The sequence below is a fragment of the Mchenga conophoros genome, linkage group LG19, assembly GCF_057382185.1.
Source record: "Mchenga conophoros isolate Kocher_MC1m ecotype Shallow Benthic linkage group LG19, M_conophoros_male_GT1.1, whole genome shotgun sequence".
NCBI lineage: Eukaryota > Metazoa > Chordata > Actinopteri > Cichliformes > Cichlidae > Mchenga > Mchenga conophoros.
Genome location: NC_140544.1, coordinates 17,447,577 through 17,469,567, shown reverse-complemented (window position 1 = coordinate 17,469,567; position 21,991 = coordinate 17,447,577). Strand labels below are relative to the sequence as shown.

General features: G+C 39.9%; 1 protein-coding gene across 1 annotated transcript; it reads right to left on the bottom strand.

The window, feature by feature from the left end:
* Positions 1-18,303: 18,303 nt before the first annotated feature.
* Positions 18,304-20,066, bottom strand: LOC146551990 (voltage-gated potassium channel regulatory subunit KCNF1-like). The gene has a single exon (XM_085256997.1). The coding sequence runs from the start codon at positions 19,932-19,934 to the stop codon at positions 18,615-18,617; it is 1,320 nt and encodes a 439-aa protein (XP_085113123.1). The 5' UTR covers positions 19,935-20,066; the 3' UTR covers positions 18,304-18,614.
* Positions 20,067-21,991: the final 1,925 nt, after the last annotated feature.

Below are 21,991 nucleotides of genomic sequence, written 5' to 3'. Positions count from 1 at the left end.
GAAGATTGTGGGAGGCCAGTTATTAACATGTCACAGTTCAGGCTTTTTTGTCATCTGCCAAGAACACCAGGACAAAAACATGACAGCTGAGATGTTATGATGGAAGATGACTAGAGACAATCTGATGTTTTTCAGACTCCATCAATCTGAGTAATGGCACATGGCATTGTCAACTCATCACCCATTACATGCCCACAAAGTACCTTAAATTATTGAGCGTGTTGCTTTTTAACGCTGGCGATGGCAGCGATGACAATCAATCTGCAAGTCAGGTAACGAGACATATGCACTTCAATTTTGGGGAGCCGACAGTGCTTTCCCCGTATATAAAAAGGAGGGAGGACAGATTAAGATGACCATTTCCAAAGCTGTATCACCAATGAAGCATCCACCAGTAGATGCTAAGGTCACTGGGACAACCACTGGAGACATATAAATAGCTTCTGAAATATTGTGGCCTATAGCGAGATGCTATCATGCATTTTATAATACTATATGAATGCCATATAACAGTTTATCACTACAGAATGGCAGGAAGGTGACTTTCTCGTTTATGCTCCTAACAGCACCATCAGTCTGGTCTCAGAAGGAAAGACTGCTGAGATAAAAGTGCAGTAAACTGTTTTTTTCCCTGCCAGAGAACACCACAGCTTTTTAAATATTCTCCCTTTTTTACAGTTTCATAAAATTGGGAAAACGGTTAATTACAAAAATACAACATACATAAGTACACTTTGCTCATACAGCACATGTGGTTGTCTATATATGCATTGGCATGGAGCGCCTAGTTAAGAATTTGATTGAACAATTCGACGTCATTCACACATTAGGACTATGCAATATGGCGAAATATATCAGATGATGATCATCCATTGTCCATTGTTTCCTATTATACTCTAGCATATATTCCTTGCTGTCCCAAAATACAGTTTGCTGCAGGGGTCTCAAACTCCAGTCCTCGAGGGCCGGTGTCCTGAAACTTTTCCATGTGTCCCTGTTGCAACACACCTGAAGACAATTAGTAGGTCATTAGCAAGAGTATAGAACTTGACTGCATGCTCAAGTGGCAACCCATAACCATACTCAAGTAAATTTAAGTAAATGTTTGGAAAAATGTACTTCTAAAAGTATTTTTATTGCACCACGTTCGTTCACTCATGAGCTGCTGTAGCATTAATCAAATGGCTGAATTGCCATCTCAGCATGCAGCCAAGTTCTATAGTCTTGCTAATGACCTACTAATTGTATTCAGGTGTGCTGCAACAGGGACACATGGAAAAGTTACAGGACACCGGCCCTCGAGGACTGGAGTTTAAGACCCCTGCTTTACTGCAATGCTTCTTAGTTTATTTAGATGAGGCTTGCAGTAGTCACCATGGCGCCACAGAAGGACCATCAAAATAAATTGAGGTCCTCATTCAGAAATGATTGGCTACCTCTGTAGGTTATGAAATGTTATGAAAATTATGGCACAAACTGCTCCCCACCACAGACACCAACACAATTAACCTCTTGTGCTATCTATGCAAGAATTATGTGAAAGAGTGTGGAGAGAGTTTACGAATGAGAAGCAAAAAGAGCCATCAGCTGCAGAGTCAAATGTCAGAACAAGCTTTTGCTGGCATATCATATAATTAAGACTCCTAAGGATAATAGCGACAACTTCTATCAATAGATATATGGTGTTGTGCACTTACCAAAACACTCGACTCCAGGTATACAATGACCAACCGAAAACATTTCTTACAAGTCAATTTGCCTTGTTTATATTACGACTGTTAGGCCAAAGTAGTGAAGGAAATCTACAGCATAGCGTACTATGCTGCAACAAAAGATAAGTGAATGAGTTTAATGGTGCACTTTATCAGAGACTGGACACTCTGCAGTCATTGTCAGTCGGAAAACCCAGACTATACTGTAATTTAGAAGAAAGGGGACTGAACATTGCACATACATGAGAAAAGAATGACGAAAACACAACAAAGACCAAAGGGAGATTCAGACAATGTACAGGGCAGAGGGGACACACCTGAGGAACGTGGCTGAAAGGAATCTAGCTGACAGGAGACAGGAAGTAAAGCAGCACGTAACATGCATGGGTTAAAAGACTGTCAAAACAGGAAACACAACACACCGAGAGCCAGACATACAAACTAGACATAGGGAGAGAGTAACAGAACACAGACACATGACAGGGACCACAGATGAACATAACCAAATATACCAACAGAGAGATATGACAGAATACAAACAGACCCACAGACTAAGCCTGACATGGGACTGTAAACCACACTCGGCCCAAAGGTAAACAAGCACTGAGACCTGACAGGCGCAGAAACACAGACTGACACAGAGACGGAAAAGTAATCAAACATGGACACATGACTGATTTCTACAGAGGGTGCATGGAGGTGAGACTAGGACAGAAGACATGGGGACACAGCTGGAGGGACAGGCAAGAATACAATGCAAGCAAAACTACGGACTACGTAGTAAAACTTCACAGCATCCACCAATAGATATTAAACCCTGTGTACATTAATATACTTTATATTATTTTGTAAATTTTAGTTGTCACATGAACAGGACAGACCATGTGCACATGTTTTTGATGAGTTGTAGGATGACATATGCAAAGATATACTTACATATGGACATGTGCTGTTTCCTTGTAAAAGAGCTTAACTGACAAAAATGTCTTTTTTCAGCCACCTACATTTTCTTGCAAGGGTACAATTAAATTTTTTTTACAAAACAGAACATTTCTTCCCCTTTCTCAGGTCAGTTTAAAAAATATATCTAACACATTCATACTGTCTCCTTCACAGAAAGTTTCCCCATTAAAAAAAGAGAGAACACAATTTCTCAAAGTCCAAACTCTTACCGGGGTTTTAATCTGTCAAACGCAGCTTCTTGTTTTTCCCCATTTTGGCTACTAATAGTCTGTCTCTGCACCATCGACCTTGACACAACTGAGCTGGAAAATGAGTCTTTCTTTATATGTAATTATTAGCTTTGTAGGTCGGGGGAAGATATCTCTATTGACAAGGGATAAACACACCAATCAATATCATCCAGAGCCGCTGTTCTTTTGACTCAGGGACACCCCATTGTTCTGTTTTTTACTTAAAGCTCTAGCTCTGGGATGCGAGGCCTCCTGGAACATGCGCTGCGTCTCTGAAGTTAATCCCCATGCTGTTTATCGGTTCTCATCCAGAGTGGGTGTTAGCCACAAGAGATCCCTTTGGAAAATGCTGGGACATAAAGATGTTCAGAGGCAGGCAGCAGGACAGCTGTAAAATCATCATTTGTCAGACATCAGATGATAAGAGTGGTTTGGGATGGAGGATTTGCCTTATGATGCAGAGCTGCAAATGCACATTGATTACAGATACTGATTCTGTAATCACATGGTTCCCACTCCCAGGCAGTGGAGAGGTTAAGACGATCATGCTGACTGAGCATTGCAGTCATTAAACTTTTATATTGTTTTCCGTTGTATTCAGCATGAATTGTAAATTTAATTTCCTGAGATACTGCATAAGAAAATGTCTTGTACAACACTGTAGACATATTCTTTTGAAATATAGTTAAATGGCTAGTACTGCTTTTACGGTATTGATTGACTGATTGATTGAAATGTGTGGACAGATGCGAAACATTAAACAAGACCTATGATCATTTTCCTTATTCGCTCATATACAGTATGTTCTATATATTCCTATATATTCTTTTGGTAGTGAATACTCATATTAAACACATAATGAGGTCAGATTATCTACAAGAAATGCCAATCAGGAAACTAAGTGAGGGGATAACCCATGGTCATTTTAAAAAACTGGCATGGTTGTGCCGGTCCATTTGGATGACCATGCAGAGTTTTGCAGACCATTGTCTATATGTTATAGGTTATCACTCGGGTGGAGAGATAAAATATGTAGAAAAAAATAGTAATGTGGGCTTTTGCTTAGCCTCTAGCTTCAAGGTTAAGGGTATACTCACTGACTTATGGCCCACTGATCCTCAGCATGCTGCTTCGTCCCTTTCCCATCCTTTTGCATCTTTACAGGGGCTATTATTAACTCCTCAGAGGTGAAGCACTTTCTAGTTCTCAGAGATTAATGAAAAGGTAGTCAGCACGTGAATAATTTAGGTTTGCCCTCTTCATTCATTGCTGAACTCAGTTTTGGACATATTTAACCCCAGAGTTTCTCCTCCTTTGATCTGAGAGCGCTACAGGAATTTTTTTATTTTAATTTTAGTGCGCAATTTTAGAATCAGAAGCTGTAAGCAAATGAATAAATTATGAGTAAAAACAGAAAAATATGGTAATCGGAGAGAAATGTAATTTCTATGAATGACTGAACTTTAAAACTGCCAAGCCTCAGCAGCTAAGCTCCGCTAAAAGCTGCAGAGGAAACCATTATTTGACAGTTGACTGTCAAATTTCTGCTTCAAAACACCACTAAATATAATTTCTAGAAATGCTTGGAATGCAATTATGGAAATATTTGCAAGCAGTTCAAACATCATGCTTTAACTTCAGCACTGAGAATATTCTTTGGGTCTTACCTATTAGAAACTTTAGTGTACAGCCATCAGTTTCTAGAGTTTTCCCAGTTCTTAAAGTTAGAGCAAGCATATACACATCATCTCAAGTGACAGGAAACGTCATGGTTTTGGATTTTGATGTAGTTTTGCTTTTTTTTTTTTTTGAAATTGTGGCCAACCAGTCAGTTTTTTGGATACTAAATGAGGGAAATGACTCTGCATGGCAACCATAATGAGCTGCTCTAACTCTTTAAATACTAAGAAAAGGTGTTTCCTTTATTACACATGTAAACAGAGAAGGCTTCTGGAAGAAGATAATGCTGCCCCATTATTCATGCAACACCATTTCAACGCACCATTTGCACAAACAAATGCTCAAAATATCTTTTATGTGATGCCTAAATTGTAAAGATTAATTTGTAGCCTGCATATACATTCTGAGCCTTCAGCTACAGGCTGTTAAGCTCACCGCCAAACTCTGAACATTATGCTGCTGTGATAAAAATCTGCTTCTTATGAAGTTGCATAACATACCACACGTGATGCTAATTCATCTGAGTTGACTAATTTTCTGTCTCTGTGAGCACCTCTGAAGTGGGCTGGAAATGTTTAGCCAAGGGTGAAGAAAATGTTTTTGGGGTCATGGTGTCACATGGTGTGTGATGTGTCAAAGAAATGTTTTCTTTTAGATTTAACATTTACTTATAATCAGACTTTAACACTATTAAGATATTGTAATGGAAAGAGTGCAAACTGTGTTTGAAGCCCACACAGAATTTTCTCCCATACAGCCTGTTTCTAAACACAATAAGCAGCTGTTTCCCACAAATAAGCCACAAAATCAGCTTACAGCTTGATATTAATACTTAATGCATTGGGCGAGTGTGTGTTTAAACGTAGTGTATTAGAATGTGGATGTGGTTAACCCAGTGCGTGATGCAAAATGTGCAGGGAACAGCAGGAAAGCTGCAATGTAGATTAGAGAAGAGATTTTGACTTGCTATACAAAGAAAAGAACAAGAGTACTAACGAGTGAAGAGTGTGTACTGAGAAGGTGGAAGGAGTTCTTTGAGGATCTCATGAATTTAAAAAAAATGAGAGCAAGGAAAACAGATAGAGGAAGGTTAGTGAATCAGGAAGTGAAAAGGAGGAAATGAGGGCAGCTATGAAGAGGATGAAGAGCGGAAAGACTGCGGGATGACATACCTGTGTAGGTATCTGTAGGAGAGAGGGCACTGGACATTTTAACCAGATTATTTAACGCTATCCTGGAGTGTGAAAGGATGATTTTCACTTCATAAATAGGGGTGATGTGCAGAGCTGTTGAGTACAGGGGGATAAAGCTGATGAACCATACCATGGAGATATGGGCAAAAAGTATTAAAACGAGCTTAAGAAGAGAGGTAATGATCAGTGAGCAGCAGTATGGCTTCCTGCTGAGAAAAGCACTGCAGATGTAAGTTGTATCTTTGAGAGTGTTGATGGAGAAAGATAGAAGACGTCAGAAGGAGTTGCACTGTGTCATTGTAGATCTAAATAAACAATATGATAGGCTGCCATGAGAGGAACTGTGGTACTGCTTGAGGATGGTGCAGGAGATGTATGAGGACTGTGTGACAGTAGTGTGGTGTGCAGCAGGAGTAAAAGGTGGGTTCACGTTGGGGGTGGAATTACATCAAGAATCAGCTCTGAGCCCCTGCTTGCAAGACTTCTTCTTCCGTGATGGATGAATAGCCACTAAATCTTGATAAAAATTGCACTCTGTCATTACCATTCTCCAACAAGGTGGAAGTTAAGGTGGATATTTAGAAATGGTTTGATTAAAATGTAAAAATTTGCAAACATGGTGGAACTCCCCAACCCTGTGCATTACACCAGTTACCCATGAAGTGTAGAAAAGGAACTGAGGCAAATCACATTTAAGAAAACATGTCTTTGAGGTGACCGGTTATCATAGAGAATACTGGTATTTTACCGGTGATTTTTTTCAGCTTTTTAAAAGTTTAATTTTATCATTCAGTGACGAAGGTGTTCTGATAGTTTGCTCATCATGTTGTTCGGTGTCTTTGTTTTTACACTTAAAGAAATGTGACTTCTAGGTTCAGAAACAAACCACTTGTTTTAAAAGCCTTGTAATAAATCTTTGCAAATGAGAATGCCCCTCTAGTTTATACTGGTGCTTTTTTCTACTATAGCATGTGAAAATGTTATACAAATGTGCAGCATGCAGGCTCCGGCTCTGAGGTTGCCTGGGCAACTTTTGCACCTCATGTGAAATGTATTCATTTCACAATAATAACATATGAGAATATATAAACGAACCTACGAACCAGAAGGATGTGGGAACTTTCTGCACACTCTTTTTTTCTGTTTCAGGATTTAGTAAAGCTGGAAGGAGGATATGTTAATGTAAAATGTGAATATAGAGGTGGTATCTCAGCAGGAGAAAGCTTCATCTGCCCTCAAGGAAAGAACAAGCTCTATCTCAAACCGTCCCCTTTTAGTTGTTTGTCCCCTGGTGTTCAGAGCGCTGGAAATGCACCGATGTACATACAGCCCAAAGTACAGCATGGAATAAAATATTCCCATTCTTCCCTGAAGGAAACATTTTGCATGGTCACAGCAGCTCTGCAGCTTTGACATTTTAAAGAGCAATTTGCAAGAAACGGATGTGAATAAGAAGTGAGCTCAACCATGTGATTGAGTTTCCCTCCTGTCCCCAATGATATTTAGAAAAGCTCAGTGCCCAGAACAGTAGAGCTCAGAACACATTATCCTCAGTCGGGTTTTCTCAAGAATCACAAAGTTGTGTGTTTGCCATGGCTGAGGGAGTGCTAATTTCTTATAGGATGATTAACAAACGCACAAACAGATGATAGCTCCTTAACAGCTTTACTTAACTGAGGATCACCAGCCAAAAAAATTGTCATCGTATGAGAACAAAAGGCAGGGGGAACCTTTAAGATGTTATATCTCCTTCATGGGAGGAACACAAAGGAGCAATGACAACTAAAAAAGCTTTCAGTGCAACTTTTTAAAGTGTGGCTTTGTCCTAATGGCAGAAAACCTTTTTCTATCACTTACTTCTTTTTGTATCGTGCATCAGCTTCTAATTTGTCCACATTCTGAGAATGGCACATCTTCTGTTTACAGCATTATTTTTATTTTTTGCATTTTCAAGTTCTTCTAGTTCCTCTTCTTCTTCTCATTTTAGGCGTCACCTCAGCATCATCTGCCTCCCAAACATCCACAGCATGTTTTCCCTCACTATATCCTTCTTTGAAAGTCTTGAGCCACTGCCATTGAAAAACTTCACCCTTTCAGCTCTGCTACCTCCAACTCACCTCCTGTCTTTATGGTAGTCCCACCGTTTCCAAACCATAAATGTAAACTCTTGCTGCTAACCTTCTGTCACAAGTCACCCCAACATTCGTCTCCACCCACTCCATCTCTCTTCTTCGTCTCTCTTTAATGCCAGGAATGACATTAAAGGTGAGAGAGAGAAAGAATCACAACACAACCAGCACAAAAGCAGCTAAAACTGGTCAACTGAAACAGCACAGAAATTTAGACTCTATGAGAATTAAACTACCTTAAACAACATATTGACTCATCTCTGTGAGATAGAGGAGGTTACACACTTGTGAGTAAATTTTTTGTGCCGTGCTTGTTGCCTCTGCGTTTATAGTTGAACACCTGCTCTGACAGTGACAGCGGTCTATTTCTCCCGACCTCTGTGTGTTGTTATGTCTGATCAGGATGAGAGGGTGAGCAGCGGGAGGATTTGGAGATACTTGTTCTGCTTTTTGCACTAAAATGACTTTTCTTTACTGTGATTTGGGTGGGCAAGACAACCTGCTTTAAGCTGAACCTAATTAAGTAGTATTTAGTACATAACCTAAGGAGTGATTCAAAATAAAAGTAACAAGCAAAAACACAAAATATCTTCTGAGAGCAAAGAGCAAACACAAAGGAAAATAAAGAGCAAACCACATATGTCCCAAAGGGATTCATTCCATAAACACCCCTTTGGTTTCCGAAAGCTTGAGTTTTATTGCTCTTTCAAATTGGATACTTATCTCATGGTATCTGACAGAAGAGCAGCATTTAACACCTTGGCATGAAAGCGTTTTGAGAGGTTGTCTGATTATACCAGCTGCCACTTTATGCACACGTCTCGTCTTGCTCACCTGGCACAAACAGATTTTGCAGAATCCTTTGTCAGAAAATGACAACAAAGCCTTTGTGCATTAAAATGTGATGCAAAGGGGCCCTGACCCATGTGACAAGTTGACAGTAAGAATAAGTTGGACAAGTAGTTTTAAGGGTTTGTCAGAGCTCTGCCAGGGTGTGCCGAATATTAGAACATTACACGTGTCAGTCCACAGCCACACAGCACAGCGGACCACCTCTCAACCCCTGCCAGCAGTGGCATTTCCAGAGAGAACATGCATTATTGACCAAGAAGTGCTTTGCAAAACTAAAAAAGAGAGGCACAGAGAGTCTCCAGCGTCGGCACTTGAAAACATTCTCTGAAAGAGGCGAGCTGCCCTAAAAAGTAGACGGGGTCACCAGCTGTGAGCAAGTGGGGTCCAACGAAGAGTACAAAGCAGTTATTGAGTGGGTAAGGCTGAGTGCTCTCAATCTGTCTGAAAGGTCACCATCCTGCCGCTTTCGCCGATTAAAATTCTAAAGATCAATAAATTAGCTGTCAGAAGGAGTTTTGAATCAAAGCAGTCTCCACCTCAAAGTTACATTTCCCCATTTTCCCCTTTAGACTGAAGCGGTTGTTGAGAACGCCAAAGTCGAGTTCACCCTGAAAGATTCTGAAACTGAATAAAAGGAACACGTGATTCTGTTTCAGTATGTCGGCAATAAGCACGCACGCACGCAAGCACGCACGCACACACACACACACACACACACACACACGCACACGCATACACACACACACACACACACACACACGCACACGCATACACACACACACACACACACACACACGCATACACACACACACACACACACACACACGCACACACACACGCACACACACACACAGCAGCAGCAAAGACTCAAATGAAACTCACAAAAATAACACACTTGCACAATTTGTGTTTCCCTGAAAGACACCGCCAGAAATACATTAACAGCTTGAGTCACTCCACAAGTAATCCAACACTGGTGAGTCTCCCTCTGTCGCCTCGAAGCACATCTAACGTCTAGCAGTACTACCCAGTGACACCAGTGCTACCTGTTGTTTGACAACAGGTAGCACTGAGAAACCAGAACTGCAGGAAGGACATGGACAGGCAACTAAGAGGCAAATGGAGAAATGAGGTTAATGAATGGAATATTAGGTTAACAAAGACAGAGCATAATTACCACCATGGTCAGCATAATGATCAGGTAGAGATCATCAGCTGTGGTAAAGATCATAGCTGATGAAGAGGCTTGGAACAGACGTAAAAGGACATCTGAAAGAGATTAAACTGAGAATGGCCTTGAAAAATGAGCGAGAGAGAGAGAGAGAAATAGAGAAACTAAAACTCCCAGCCAGCCTTGATCTGTATTCTAGAGTCACATGTCCGACCATCTGTTCAACTTCAGCTAAAACTTTCCACAGCATGTCTTTCATCCTGTCTTCCTTCTCTCACCCCAACCGGTCGCAGCAGATGGCCGCCCCTCCCTGAGCCTGGTTCTGCTGGAGGTTTATTCCTGTTAAAAGGGAGTTTTTCCTTCCCACTGTCGCCAAAGTGCTTGCTCATAGGGGGTCATATGATTGTTGGGTTTTTCTCTGTATCTATGAAGCGCCTTGAGGCATTGTGATTTGGTGCTATATAAATAAAATTGAATTGAATAGAATTGAGTTAGCTGAATTGAGTCATGCAATGGAACAACGACCCCATGCTCATGAGGAACTCTGCAACAGCAAAGACTGAAGGTGTTGCAACGGCCCAGTCAAAGTCCAGACCTCGGCTGTGCTGGGACCTTAGAAGAGCTGTGCATAAACAATGGATCACAAATCTCAATGAATGGAAGAGACGTTGTAACAGTGCAACAGATTAGGTGAAATTGTTCAAGATGTGAAAAAAACATATATTTCAAGTATTTAAATATTACTGTGTTAATTTTTTAAGCAGTCAAAACCTCATATAGCATCACGAATAGCACACCAGTTCCCCACCCTGGTCAAAATCAGCATTTTTGGCAGTAATTTTGAAATCAACACAACACAATCAACAGTGCTCAGACTGCAGTTTGTTGGTTTTATATATTATGCATAAAATGTTTGTAATGTGAGGAATAGTGCATTGTTTATACTGTGTAGGTGAGAAAAGGAACCTTTATTTAGTGCAGTTAATCTTTTAACATTCACCAAATCACTGGTGCAGCTGTGTTTTAGCTTTCAGCCCCTAGTTTTCATATTTTACCTTTTCAAATACCCTCTAAGACGAACCTAAACCCAAGTGGAAGCTTCTTTCATTTTTTTGCATCTTAAAAAAAGGTTCTAATTGCATCCAAAAGTATAAATAATCTTATTAGCCAAACTGTGCTCATTTAAACACCTGTGTTTCTCTTCCCCATCAAGTATCAAACACTGAGCACAGGTGTAGCAGCCAGGATCCTTGACATTAGTTTAACACATAGATAACACAGATCCAGATCATGCTATGCATTTACTGCTTGCGCACTTAAAAATCCTGGTGGGAATTTGAATAAAAGTGTGAAATAAGCATTGCTCTTCAGATGGTAACCTGTCTCCCAGTGCAGTGCTGATATCTGATCAAGTGGAAGGAATCTTATTACACAGAGACTTGCTTAGATTTCAAGTAATACAACCCTGTTTCCTATTTTCATCTCCAGCTCAGTAGCACCTTAAAAATATCTGTAATGATTCATTCCTCTGACGTGCATTAGATGGGGGGAAAAAACCCACCTTGTTGCTCTATTAAATCTATTACAATAAACTGCGGAGTGCATTCAATGTGGGAGTCCAGTCTGAAAGCAAAAAGCTTCGATGAGGCAGAATAATAAGAGCAAGACTGTTATTTAAAGACTGGAGCCATGACAACAGAAGACCACTGCTGGTGAAGGAAATTAGTTGTCCTTTTTTGAGAGTGAATTAAGAGCAGATGGGTACGTGATGCTCTAATGTTATGCATGATATTCTCTAAAGGACATAAGGTTTACTTTTAAATTGAGTACAATGAACTCGACTGACACCAACACTTTTCTCTGTTTTGTCTCACTAGACAGCAAAATCAAAGAGCTGCATGTTTAAATCGAACAACCCTTTAAATCTGACACATCGCAGTCATATTTGCAGGAACAAACCCCGAGGCAGAAGTGTTGCTGCAGACTGGTGAGAGGGTCTAGGATCTAAGATGCAAGAGTTGGCTTTGTTGAGCTGATGTTCTATTATTATAATGTCAAACCCAGAAAAAGACATGCACACTGCAGAGCCTAACAGGAAAATCTAAGATTTGCATAGTTGGGATTGGTTGTTTTCCTTGCAGTTTTTGTTTTCCCACACACAGAGTGGAAAAGAGAATAATTTCTTTTGTTGGATCAGTGTGTGATGATGTTGAAAATACACATCTTTTCTTAATACTATAGTTTCAGGTAGTTTCCACACACCCCTAAAAATGAACTGGTCAGAGTAGTACAGATGTTATAGCAGTTTTTTTAAGTAGTGGTATACTTCCAAGAGTTCAGGCTTGATTAACAGAAGAAAGGCTCAATCATATGGATTTTAAGAGAATGTAGGAAGAAAGAAAAATGTCTGGAATACAAAATAGAATAGAATAGTCAGAAAAACACTGGAATAGGATAAGATGATAAGAATAAAAATAAGATACTACACAAATTGATCTAATTTTTATACGCGTGTATTCACTAAATTTAAAAAAAAAAAAAAAGCCAAACAACAAACTCCTACAACAACAACAAACTCCATAGCTGAAAAATGAAGCCCACGCTGAAGTGACAAAGACTGCAGTTCTTCTAATGTCCACTTGAGGCAGAAGTCAGTCACCACAGATTTTTCTCTTAAAATCCTGACTTTACAGCAATAATAAATATGTTTACAGCCTGTTAAGGGGCAGGGATTTCTGACTTCATATACACACAAAGTTTGCGCTATTACTTCCGCAAAGAACATTATGTTTGTGGTAGGGTTTGTGTTTATGTGATTCTTCCTAAAATCAAAACTGCTCAAGAGGCAACCACATAGAAGCATTAAATTAGGTAGATTTTTTTTTAGGTTCTGGTGAGTTTAGTGTAAGATTGGAAAGGACTCCTTCAGTTTTTTTCTAGGCTAACAATATATTGTGTTCGGAGAAATCAACAGATGATAGTCATGTGCACAGCTGTGAACTCAAGCAAAGGAAACTCCAGTGCACACCAGGGATGTCTAGATCATCTCCATTTATCCATAATGTGTTTAGCAAGAACAAAAAAAGAAACACATACAGGCCCTTTTGTTTTCCTCTAAGATCTAGTTGCCACGTGAGACTCATTTTGCTGCATTATATTTCTTTAAAAGTACCTGAAAAAAATGAGCATGGGAGAATTCAGCTACCTAAACCCACTCCTACATGCATGCATTACTAGATTACTGTTACCAATGGAGCTAATTAAAAATAGCAACTTTACCATCAAGATCCACATGGTGAGTCTGAGGTTGGGGATTGTGGGAGATATCTGGTGTGAAGCATCAAAGCTCCCTGGGGCAATCCAGGTTCGATAAGGAGGCTCTTGAGTCTCTGATGTTTGTTTACAGGTTGCCAATGATCAAACATATCTGAGGGGAAATAGATGAATTATATCCTCCTGTTTAGAGCAGATTTTCTGATCCACCTTTGAAGGTCGCTGCAGACTCTGGTCAGCAACTTGTAAATCAAACCTGAATGTGTCCCTGCCATGCGGTGGGAGTGAGACTGAGTCATCTGTAATGGTTGCTGATGCATAACATATTAAGTGCTATATTTAGCTGAAGTCAGGTAAGTAATATCAATTTCCCTTCATCCTTACACACACACACTATGTGATGAACAGTTAAAAATTTACCTCCAAAGTCCAGCACACATTTAGAAAAAATCTGAAGGTGCAAACTTTTGAGTCACACGCCCTGAAAACATGACAGCACAAACATTTTACATAGTGCTTTCTGAGCCAGTGAAGCTGACAGATCATCATCTGAGACGGAGGATGAGGAGGTGGAGGCAGGACAGTGGAGTGAGAAGGAGACGGAGAGGAACAGCGGGTGGGGTGGGGTGATTTTCCGCACTCAGTGTGTGTGTGTGTGGGTGTATGTAGCTTTACTTTGAAGTGTTTTCCCAGCGGGGATGGCAGTTTCTAACAGACCACTGCACTGTTTCGTGTCAAATGCAATGCACAAGGAGAGATAAGCACGGAAAACTTAAAGACCAGCATGAAGATGAAGATCCAGACAGGCAGCTAGATGTACACAAAGGCACACACACAGCTAGACAGACACACACACAGGATCAACAGTTTCATTGATTTATATCACAGAAAATACTGACCCGTTCCTGCACATATCCTGCACCCACTCTCAGTGGTAAAGCATTTTTCGGGTCTGGCTAATCAAGCAGTTATTGTTATATTTCCTGTGCATGCCTGCAGGAAGAAACAAACAATGGGAGCTTAAAAGCAGCAGCTGTAGGATTGTTTAGAAATCAGCAGAAAAATTTGTCAAGGTCTCAGAGGCGTGCATTTTTAGAACCTTAATTTTGCAATTTTGTTCTGTTAAACTTTCTTTACTTCATCATTTTTGGCATCTCTGCTACTCTGTGTGTAATCTGTGTGAATGGATGTGCCAGTTTGCCGAGCTAACCATGTTGTGGTTCAAATGCACAGAAACTATGTGATATACTTTTACTGAATATGTTTCACTTGGGAGCCTTTCAATGCTTATACACTTGGAGCCATGTCACCAAAAGATGTCAGTATGAATGTTGAAACATATTTTGTGTGGATTTTTTGAGGATTAAACCTTTCCTCTGTTTTTCCAACACATTATTTGTTTGGTCTGACTTCTTTGAACTGTGCACTTGCACAAAGAGTGCAAGTGCACAAAGGCATGATGGCCTTTGTGCACTTGCACTCTTTGTGTTCCCTTTGCTCTTTTGTGTATTTGTGCACTTTTGGATTTCTGTTTTTCTTGACTCAGTCCTGTGGACTTTGTGTGCCAGGTAGTAAGCTTCCATCAGCTATCAAAACGTCCTTTCTATTGTGTTTGTATGCCTCATGTGTCCTGCATTTCAGTCCTCACTCTTAAAAATCAAAACAGACGCACTAAACACATAAATAAAAATTGTACATAAATGATGGACATAGTCACCACCCACATCATGATTTTCCTTGATTTTGATTCTAACAGTCTCTATCTAGGGAAAGTTTGAGGGACTAAGGGGCACTGCACACTCAGGCAGTAGCACTCAGCTGCAAGGTAGCCACACCCCAAAGCAAACCCTGCTTTTTGATTCTAATATGGCTATGATTAATAAAATAAAAAACATGTTGCATTGAAAAAGAGTTAAAAGCAAGAAAATGTTAACTGAGGTCATAGGCCAAGAAAGGCCCATCTATCTATCTATCTATCTTGGATAGGTGGATCTATCTATAGATAGATAAATACAGTTTGACATACTGGACATGAAAAAGAATTTAACTTTAAGCCATTTTTCACACCCAAAAACTGAGTCTGTATATTTCATATACAATCTGTCAGTACTTTACACACCATCTTTTGTTTATACTCTTGTTTCCAGTTCTTGTATCTGGGCCAAGCTACAAGAATTTATTAATCTACAATCACTTTATCCAACACTGCAAGCATGCTACCAGACAGAAATATCATGCATATCATCTTTAAACCAGGACTGTTTCTCCTGCAGAACTGAATCATTTTACCCATGAGTTGGGCAGACCTAGTTTGCATGAAAATTAATTAAAAGCCCCCCTTTCCATCCTGTCAGCCCCTGCAACGTGACAAGGCCATATGTGTAATTACAACACAGCCTTCATTGAGTGAAGAGGCAGCCCACTACGACTGAAATGGATGCAGCATTTGTTGTGCTTCATTTCTGTTGCATCAAATCTGGACATTTCGAGTTGCTGTTGAGAATTTTTAGAACAGGCTCTGTAACATCAGTCTTTACTGACTCATTGTTAAAGGGATGTTATTTACTGGAGCTTTTCAAGTCTCACTCTAGCCTGGTGATGGAACAGAGGGAGAAATTTTATTTCAAAATTCTCCCGAGTATCTCTGATCTGTGGAGCCTGCGGTTGTTTGGTTTTGCAGCAAAGTTGTTGAGCTGTTAGTGACAGAATGTAGGAACGTTTGCTTCAGGCGAAACCTTAAAAAATATTGTATAGGGCTTAAAAATTATTTGCACTATGAATTCAGTTTTTCATCCAGAAAAGGAGATTCATGTCCCTGCGAAGTGAGTAAAACAAGCAATTTTATACATCTAATCAACTACATAAATAAAGTCATGTAAGATTGACAAACACAACACACAGAACTGATCCAGTCTTAACTAAAAGTCTCACTATTGTAAACCTCCTCTTTCCCTCTTGCTGCTATCCTTCTGTCACAAATCACCCCTGACACTCATCTCCACCCACTACACTCTGTCTGCACTCTCTTCTCCACCTTTCTTCTTCACTACTCAGTTGACTCCAGTTATTTAAACTCATCCACCGTCACTATCTCTGGTCTTCCCAGCCTCACTATTACATGCGTCTCCCTGTCATTCACACACAAGCACACAGTCTTGCTACTACTGACATATAATGGAATTTAATGGAACTAAATAATCCTTCCCTTTTACTGCTCGAGACATCAAAGAAATACGTTTTGAAAAACCCAGAAATTTCTCTTTTCAGAAATCATGACCTGACTCATGAAAACCAAGTTCTATTTTTATTCTAGTTATTTAAAAATATATTTAAAAGGTCACCTGAGCACCAGTATCAAATGTAAAGTAATGTATAATTTCTAATGTGTTTTCCATTCTTTTTTTTTTTGTTCTTTTGGGGTGGCTGGAGGTCAGGAGGTAGAGTGGTTCTATTCCTGGTTGTATCCTTGGGACTGAACCTCAAGCTGTTTTCCGTATGTGTGTGAGATTAGATAGAAAGTGCTTAGGTGTAGAAAAACAAATGCTTGTATGAAAGGATGAATAACGTATGTTGTATAAAAAGCTTTGAGTTCTCAAGTAAAGTAGAAAAGCACTATATTAAAACCATATGTCCCCAAAGCTGTGACACGAACACTAAAATGATCTAGCAGCACAGGCCAGAGGAAAATATGCGAATTTGACTTTTGGTGATAAACTGTCCATTTAAAACAGGTGTCAAACCTACAGTCATAAATAGCCCATCATTTCAGGCTACTGAATAGTTTAGCAAATGGCAAAAATTGCAGAGAACCAGGCAGCAATTTTGGATTTCTGCTGTATTTTGCATCAAGGAGCATTGTGTTGCAGGTCCTGAAAAACGATCCATCATGAGAGTGGTCATCCAATTTTGATCTGAGTCAGAGATCTGAGTCATTGTCAGTTTTCGATCCTTCTCGCTGGCGAAGATTTTAACCATTACTTGCCATTCAGCACTGAGGTGAGATCACCGCTCCAATACGCTGTGCCATGCCTCGGTAAACTGACTAAACGTGGAAAAGCTCAGATTTATTGCTTTATCTTTCTTCCCTATTATTTTCCTATCACACTCTTTATCAGGTGTTTGATGGCTCTTGAAATGTGAATGTTTTCAAAATGTACTTCTTTACAGTAAAAGAAATGGGGAGAATTGGAGGTTTTTGAGGTTGTAAAATGAAATTACACTGTGCTGGATGCAGCCCATGAACTAAAATGACTTCTATTAAAGAACAGGTTCACATTTTAACTTTGATTTGCACACATTGCAAACAGCTGTAGAAATCAGTATACTAATGTGATTATATTTTCTGATGATATGGTCATTCTTAACCAAAGATTCAAATATTGCTATTTAAAAATTAGATTGAAAGGATTGGTGTAAGAAGCACAGCCCGATGTTTAAATGAATAGAAAACCGAGAAAGGTATCTTTGTTCCAAGATCTGTTAGAGATCACAGTCTGACTTTAATTAGCAAAGAAAAGGCTGAACAGGTGACAGCATTTAAGTATCTAGCTGTACACTTTGATTGTCAGTTACAGTGGGTTGTATGTGTGTGCATGAATTAGTCAGCGCTTGCATTTATTGAGAAGACTCAGGGTCCATAGCATGGATAAATGCATTGTGTTACTATTTTATAGGGCAACTGTTGAATCTATTGTATTTTATAGCATTACTACAGGCTTTGGTAACCTTTCTACCAAGCTCAGATCCCAAATTCAAAATTGGATTAAAAGGGCTGGAAAGATAATTGAACTGCTCCCTCCAGGAGATATTTGAAGGGTCAGTGATAAAGCAGAGTCTGAAAGTCACTAAGGATAAAAATCACATCCTTTGTAAAGAACATGAATCGATGCCCTCAGGAAAAAGGTACAAGGTACCAAACTGTAACATAAATAGGTACAAATTTTCTATGGTCCTTTTATAAATCTAATTATTCTCCCAGAGACAAAGACTAATCTAATTGTTTGTCATGCTGGTATTTAACTAAACTGAGTGTATGACGAACTGATTTGCCTTTATTCTCATTCATATTGATGTAATGATTTTCTGAGGACATGCACAATATTTTTTCACATGCAGAAGCTTTAATTCTGTGACAACAATCTTCACAATGACAAAAGGAGATAAACGGGCCACAAGCAAAAGCAACACATTGAAAATGGCCCAAACAAAGCGGCAGAGGACTAAAGACAATTATGTTACTCTGTATAGGCGTTGAGTTCATAAAAAAGAATTATCTGGGGGCCTTTGATATATTTACTAAATATAACGAATTAATTATTTTTTTCTTTAATCTTTTGTTTCGGTCACACCTCAGTTAATAAATTCCTGCTTCAGTCTTTGTTTCTTTTTTCTTCTCAGAGTTTTCCTTTCTCCTAATAGCTATTTCTCCTGCGCGTCTCCTTGCCGGACTTTAGCTCCATCAGCTCCACTTCATGCTTCGCCGCTGTCTCCAGAACTTTCTGCTTGTTGTAGAAGATGACAAAGTTGTTAATGATGGGGTGGATGGGCAGCGCGATGGCTATCACCCCGCACAGAAAGCTCACGGCTGCGTTGCACTTGCCCAGAGTGGTTTTGGGGTAGATATCGCCATAGCCCACTGTGGTCATTGTGATGATGGCCCACCAAAAAGATTGCGGGATGCTCCGGAATAAAGTCTCCGGGTGGCTTTGCTCCATAGTGTAGGCCAGCGCTGAGAACACGAAGATGCCCACGCCCATATACATAAGCAGCAGCCCCAGCTCTTTGAGGCTGTTCTTCAGCGCGTAAGTCAGAGTTTGCAGTCCAGAGGAGTGGCGCGCCAACTTGAAAATACGCGCGATGCGCATGATGCGGAGGGCCTGGACAGCTTGCTGTACGTTTGCCAGCTCCATGATGGATGTGGTGCCGAGGTAAGTCAGGGCCAGGACCACGTAGAAAGGCATGATGGCCATAAAGTCTATGATGTTCATGATGGAGAGCGCAAAGCGCAGCTTGTTTGGTGACGAGGCAAGGCGCAGAAAGAATTCCGTGGTGAACCACAACATGCACACCGTCTCGATCGCCTCCAGAGTCGGATGCTCCACCAGTTTTCCTTCAGCGTCCATCACCTGGAGCTCCGGGATGGTCCCCACACACATCACCACTGCCGAGACCAAGATGAAAAGGAAGGATGCGATAGCGATGATGCGCGCCGGCAAAGAGGAATCCGGCTTCTCCATCAGCCTCCAAAGGAACCTCTGGCAACGCTGGGTGCGCGTGATGCACTGATCCACCTCCATATCCTCCAAAATGACTTTAACTTTGTTTGCAATTTCTTTCAGCTCTTCCTCCTTCTCACTTAAGTAACTTTTACAGCATTCATCTAAAACATTTTGGTCTATTTTCCAAAACTCCATCTCTTTGATGAAGCAGATGGGGCAAATGCCGCGTTTGATGTGGATTTCATCAAAGTAATAAACGTCGATGATGCACTTGAACGCGTCGGGATCTCGATCAAAGTAAAACTCCTTTCTGCCCGGATCGAAGTCATCGCAAAGTGTCGAGATAAGTTCGGAATTCTGAGTTGAGCAGTTCACCAACTCAGCCAGTCTGCTCTCCGGGTAGCGGTTCAAAACATCCCCGAAAAGCACCACTCTGACTCCGCCGATGTTCACAGCAATCTCCCCTTCGGCGCACAAACCAGCTCTGTAGTTTGGCTTCGGAATTGTCCACATTTTATCAACTGATCAATACTTGTTGATCCTAAAATGCAAAAATGAAGCTTACTAACCGGAGTTAATGCCCATGATGGCTTGCGCGTAAAATGCTTCTCTTCCAGACTGCTTGGCGCACTGAATGGCAGAGTTAGAGCAGCCAGCTTTTTCTAACGCTCTCTCTCTCTCTCCCTCGCTCTCTTTTTTTCACACACACGGACTAAGAGAGAACAACCTCAACACCTATCATCTCTATCGCAGGCCTCCCTTTTATCACTGCAGTAATTCAGTAAAGCTTTTGGCCCTAAATAAAGCTCAGAAACAATTAAACAACACAATTAACTATTAAACACACAAACTGTGCATAATGGCTTTATATCCTTATTCTTCACTTGATACTTTTCTAAATTTAACATTTCCACACTGTGCATCATAGAATGGAATTAATCCACCAATCAGCTCCTGTACTGTCTCCAAAGGTAATCTTACAGCAGGAAACATGTGGATCAGATATTATTTATATCAGACATCAGATAAAATGGTTCATGCACACAGCAGAGACAGTGCACTCTCTGGTGACCATGTACTGAATAACAATTCAACTGTAGAAAGTAACTGAATACATTTACTCAAGTATTTCATTTAAACGCAATTATTATATTTTTGTATCACTTTCACTTGACTATTTACAATTTATGCTACTTTAAGGAAGCACTAGCTATATTTTTTCATGATCCTAATGTTTTTGTCTTTGTGATTGACTGCAAAAACTGATCAATTAATTAATCAATAACAAAAAACAGTATCTTCCATAGGTGAGGTCTGCTAGTGGACTCGTATCCATTGGAGTAACTTTGCGGTTGAGTTTTTTCCTTTTCCTTAGTATAAGTTACACTGTGCACGTAAACTCCAAATCTCAGTTTCAGAAGCTGGTAAGTCCTTACTCTGATTACAAGGTGCCAACATGAGCTGAGGTTATTGCGGTGCCTGCAGGTGATTCTTGGTTTCTGTTGTATGTGTATAGGTTTTACCTTCCCTGTGCTCATGAGTGTTTTCCTTTTACAGGTGTAAACCAAAAGCAGGAGACTTCTCTATTTCAAATTTTAGCTCCTTGTGTGGTGTTTTGTATTTTTACTTCTCTTCACTGTTCTTTTTTCATCCTTGATATTGTTTCAGTTGAGTTTACCCACACCTTATTATCCCACTTCCTGGCGTGTACGTATACATATAGACTGTGTGTTCTCTTTCAGTAAGGATGTCATCTAATCTTTCTCCCTTTCCAATCTTTCCTGTGTTTAGTTTATTTGGTTAGTTTATTGGAGTTTTTATTCCCTCCAACTGTGCAGTGCTTTTGGCTTTCTATATTTTCTCATTGCAGATTTTTCTTTGGTGTAATCTGACTCAAGCTTCACACTGGTCCACATAAAACACCATATAAGAATCCAAGGCCAAACAAGAATTAGTCATAAGTTCAACAGTAAAAAAAAAGTAAGCATTTGACAAAACTATATTTTCTTCTTTGGTGTGCTGTTAATCATCTTACAAAACCTGAAATGCAGCTTGTGACCCTTGTGAGCTCATGTTAGGAACCCCTGAAGTAAACTAGTACTGCTATATACTACTAGTGGTACAAAGAGTATTTTCATCCAGTTAGCAACATGTTTAGATGATATTTTTTTCTTCTTATTAACACATTAAATACATGCAAAGGTCCTCTTTATTATCACTACTGCAGAGGTGCATGCTGCTGTAGTATGCTTACAATTATGACAAACTTCATATTTAATCCACACTGTGAATGTTTACCTTCTCATACCTGTTGCAGCACAAAATTTACCTTCTGCATCACAGACGATACTGAGTCCCCAAACGTAATCTTGTAATAGGCAACACATGGATCAGATATTATTTATATCAGAGGAAAAACTTGTGGGCGTGCATACTGCTAAATGCAACCAGATGCATTAGGATATCTTGGCATCTTAGCAATTGCTGGCATATTGCATTTCACATATTTGCTACTGGGGCATATGAAATCTTAGTAAACCATACAAAATCAATCAACATACTAGACAGAA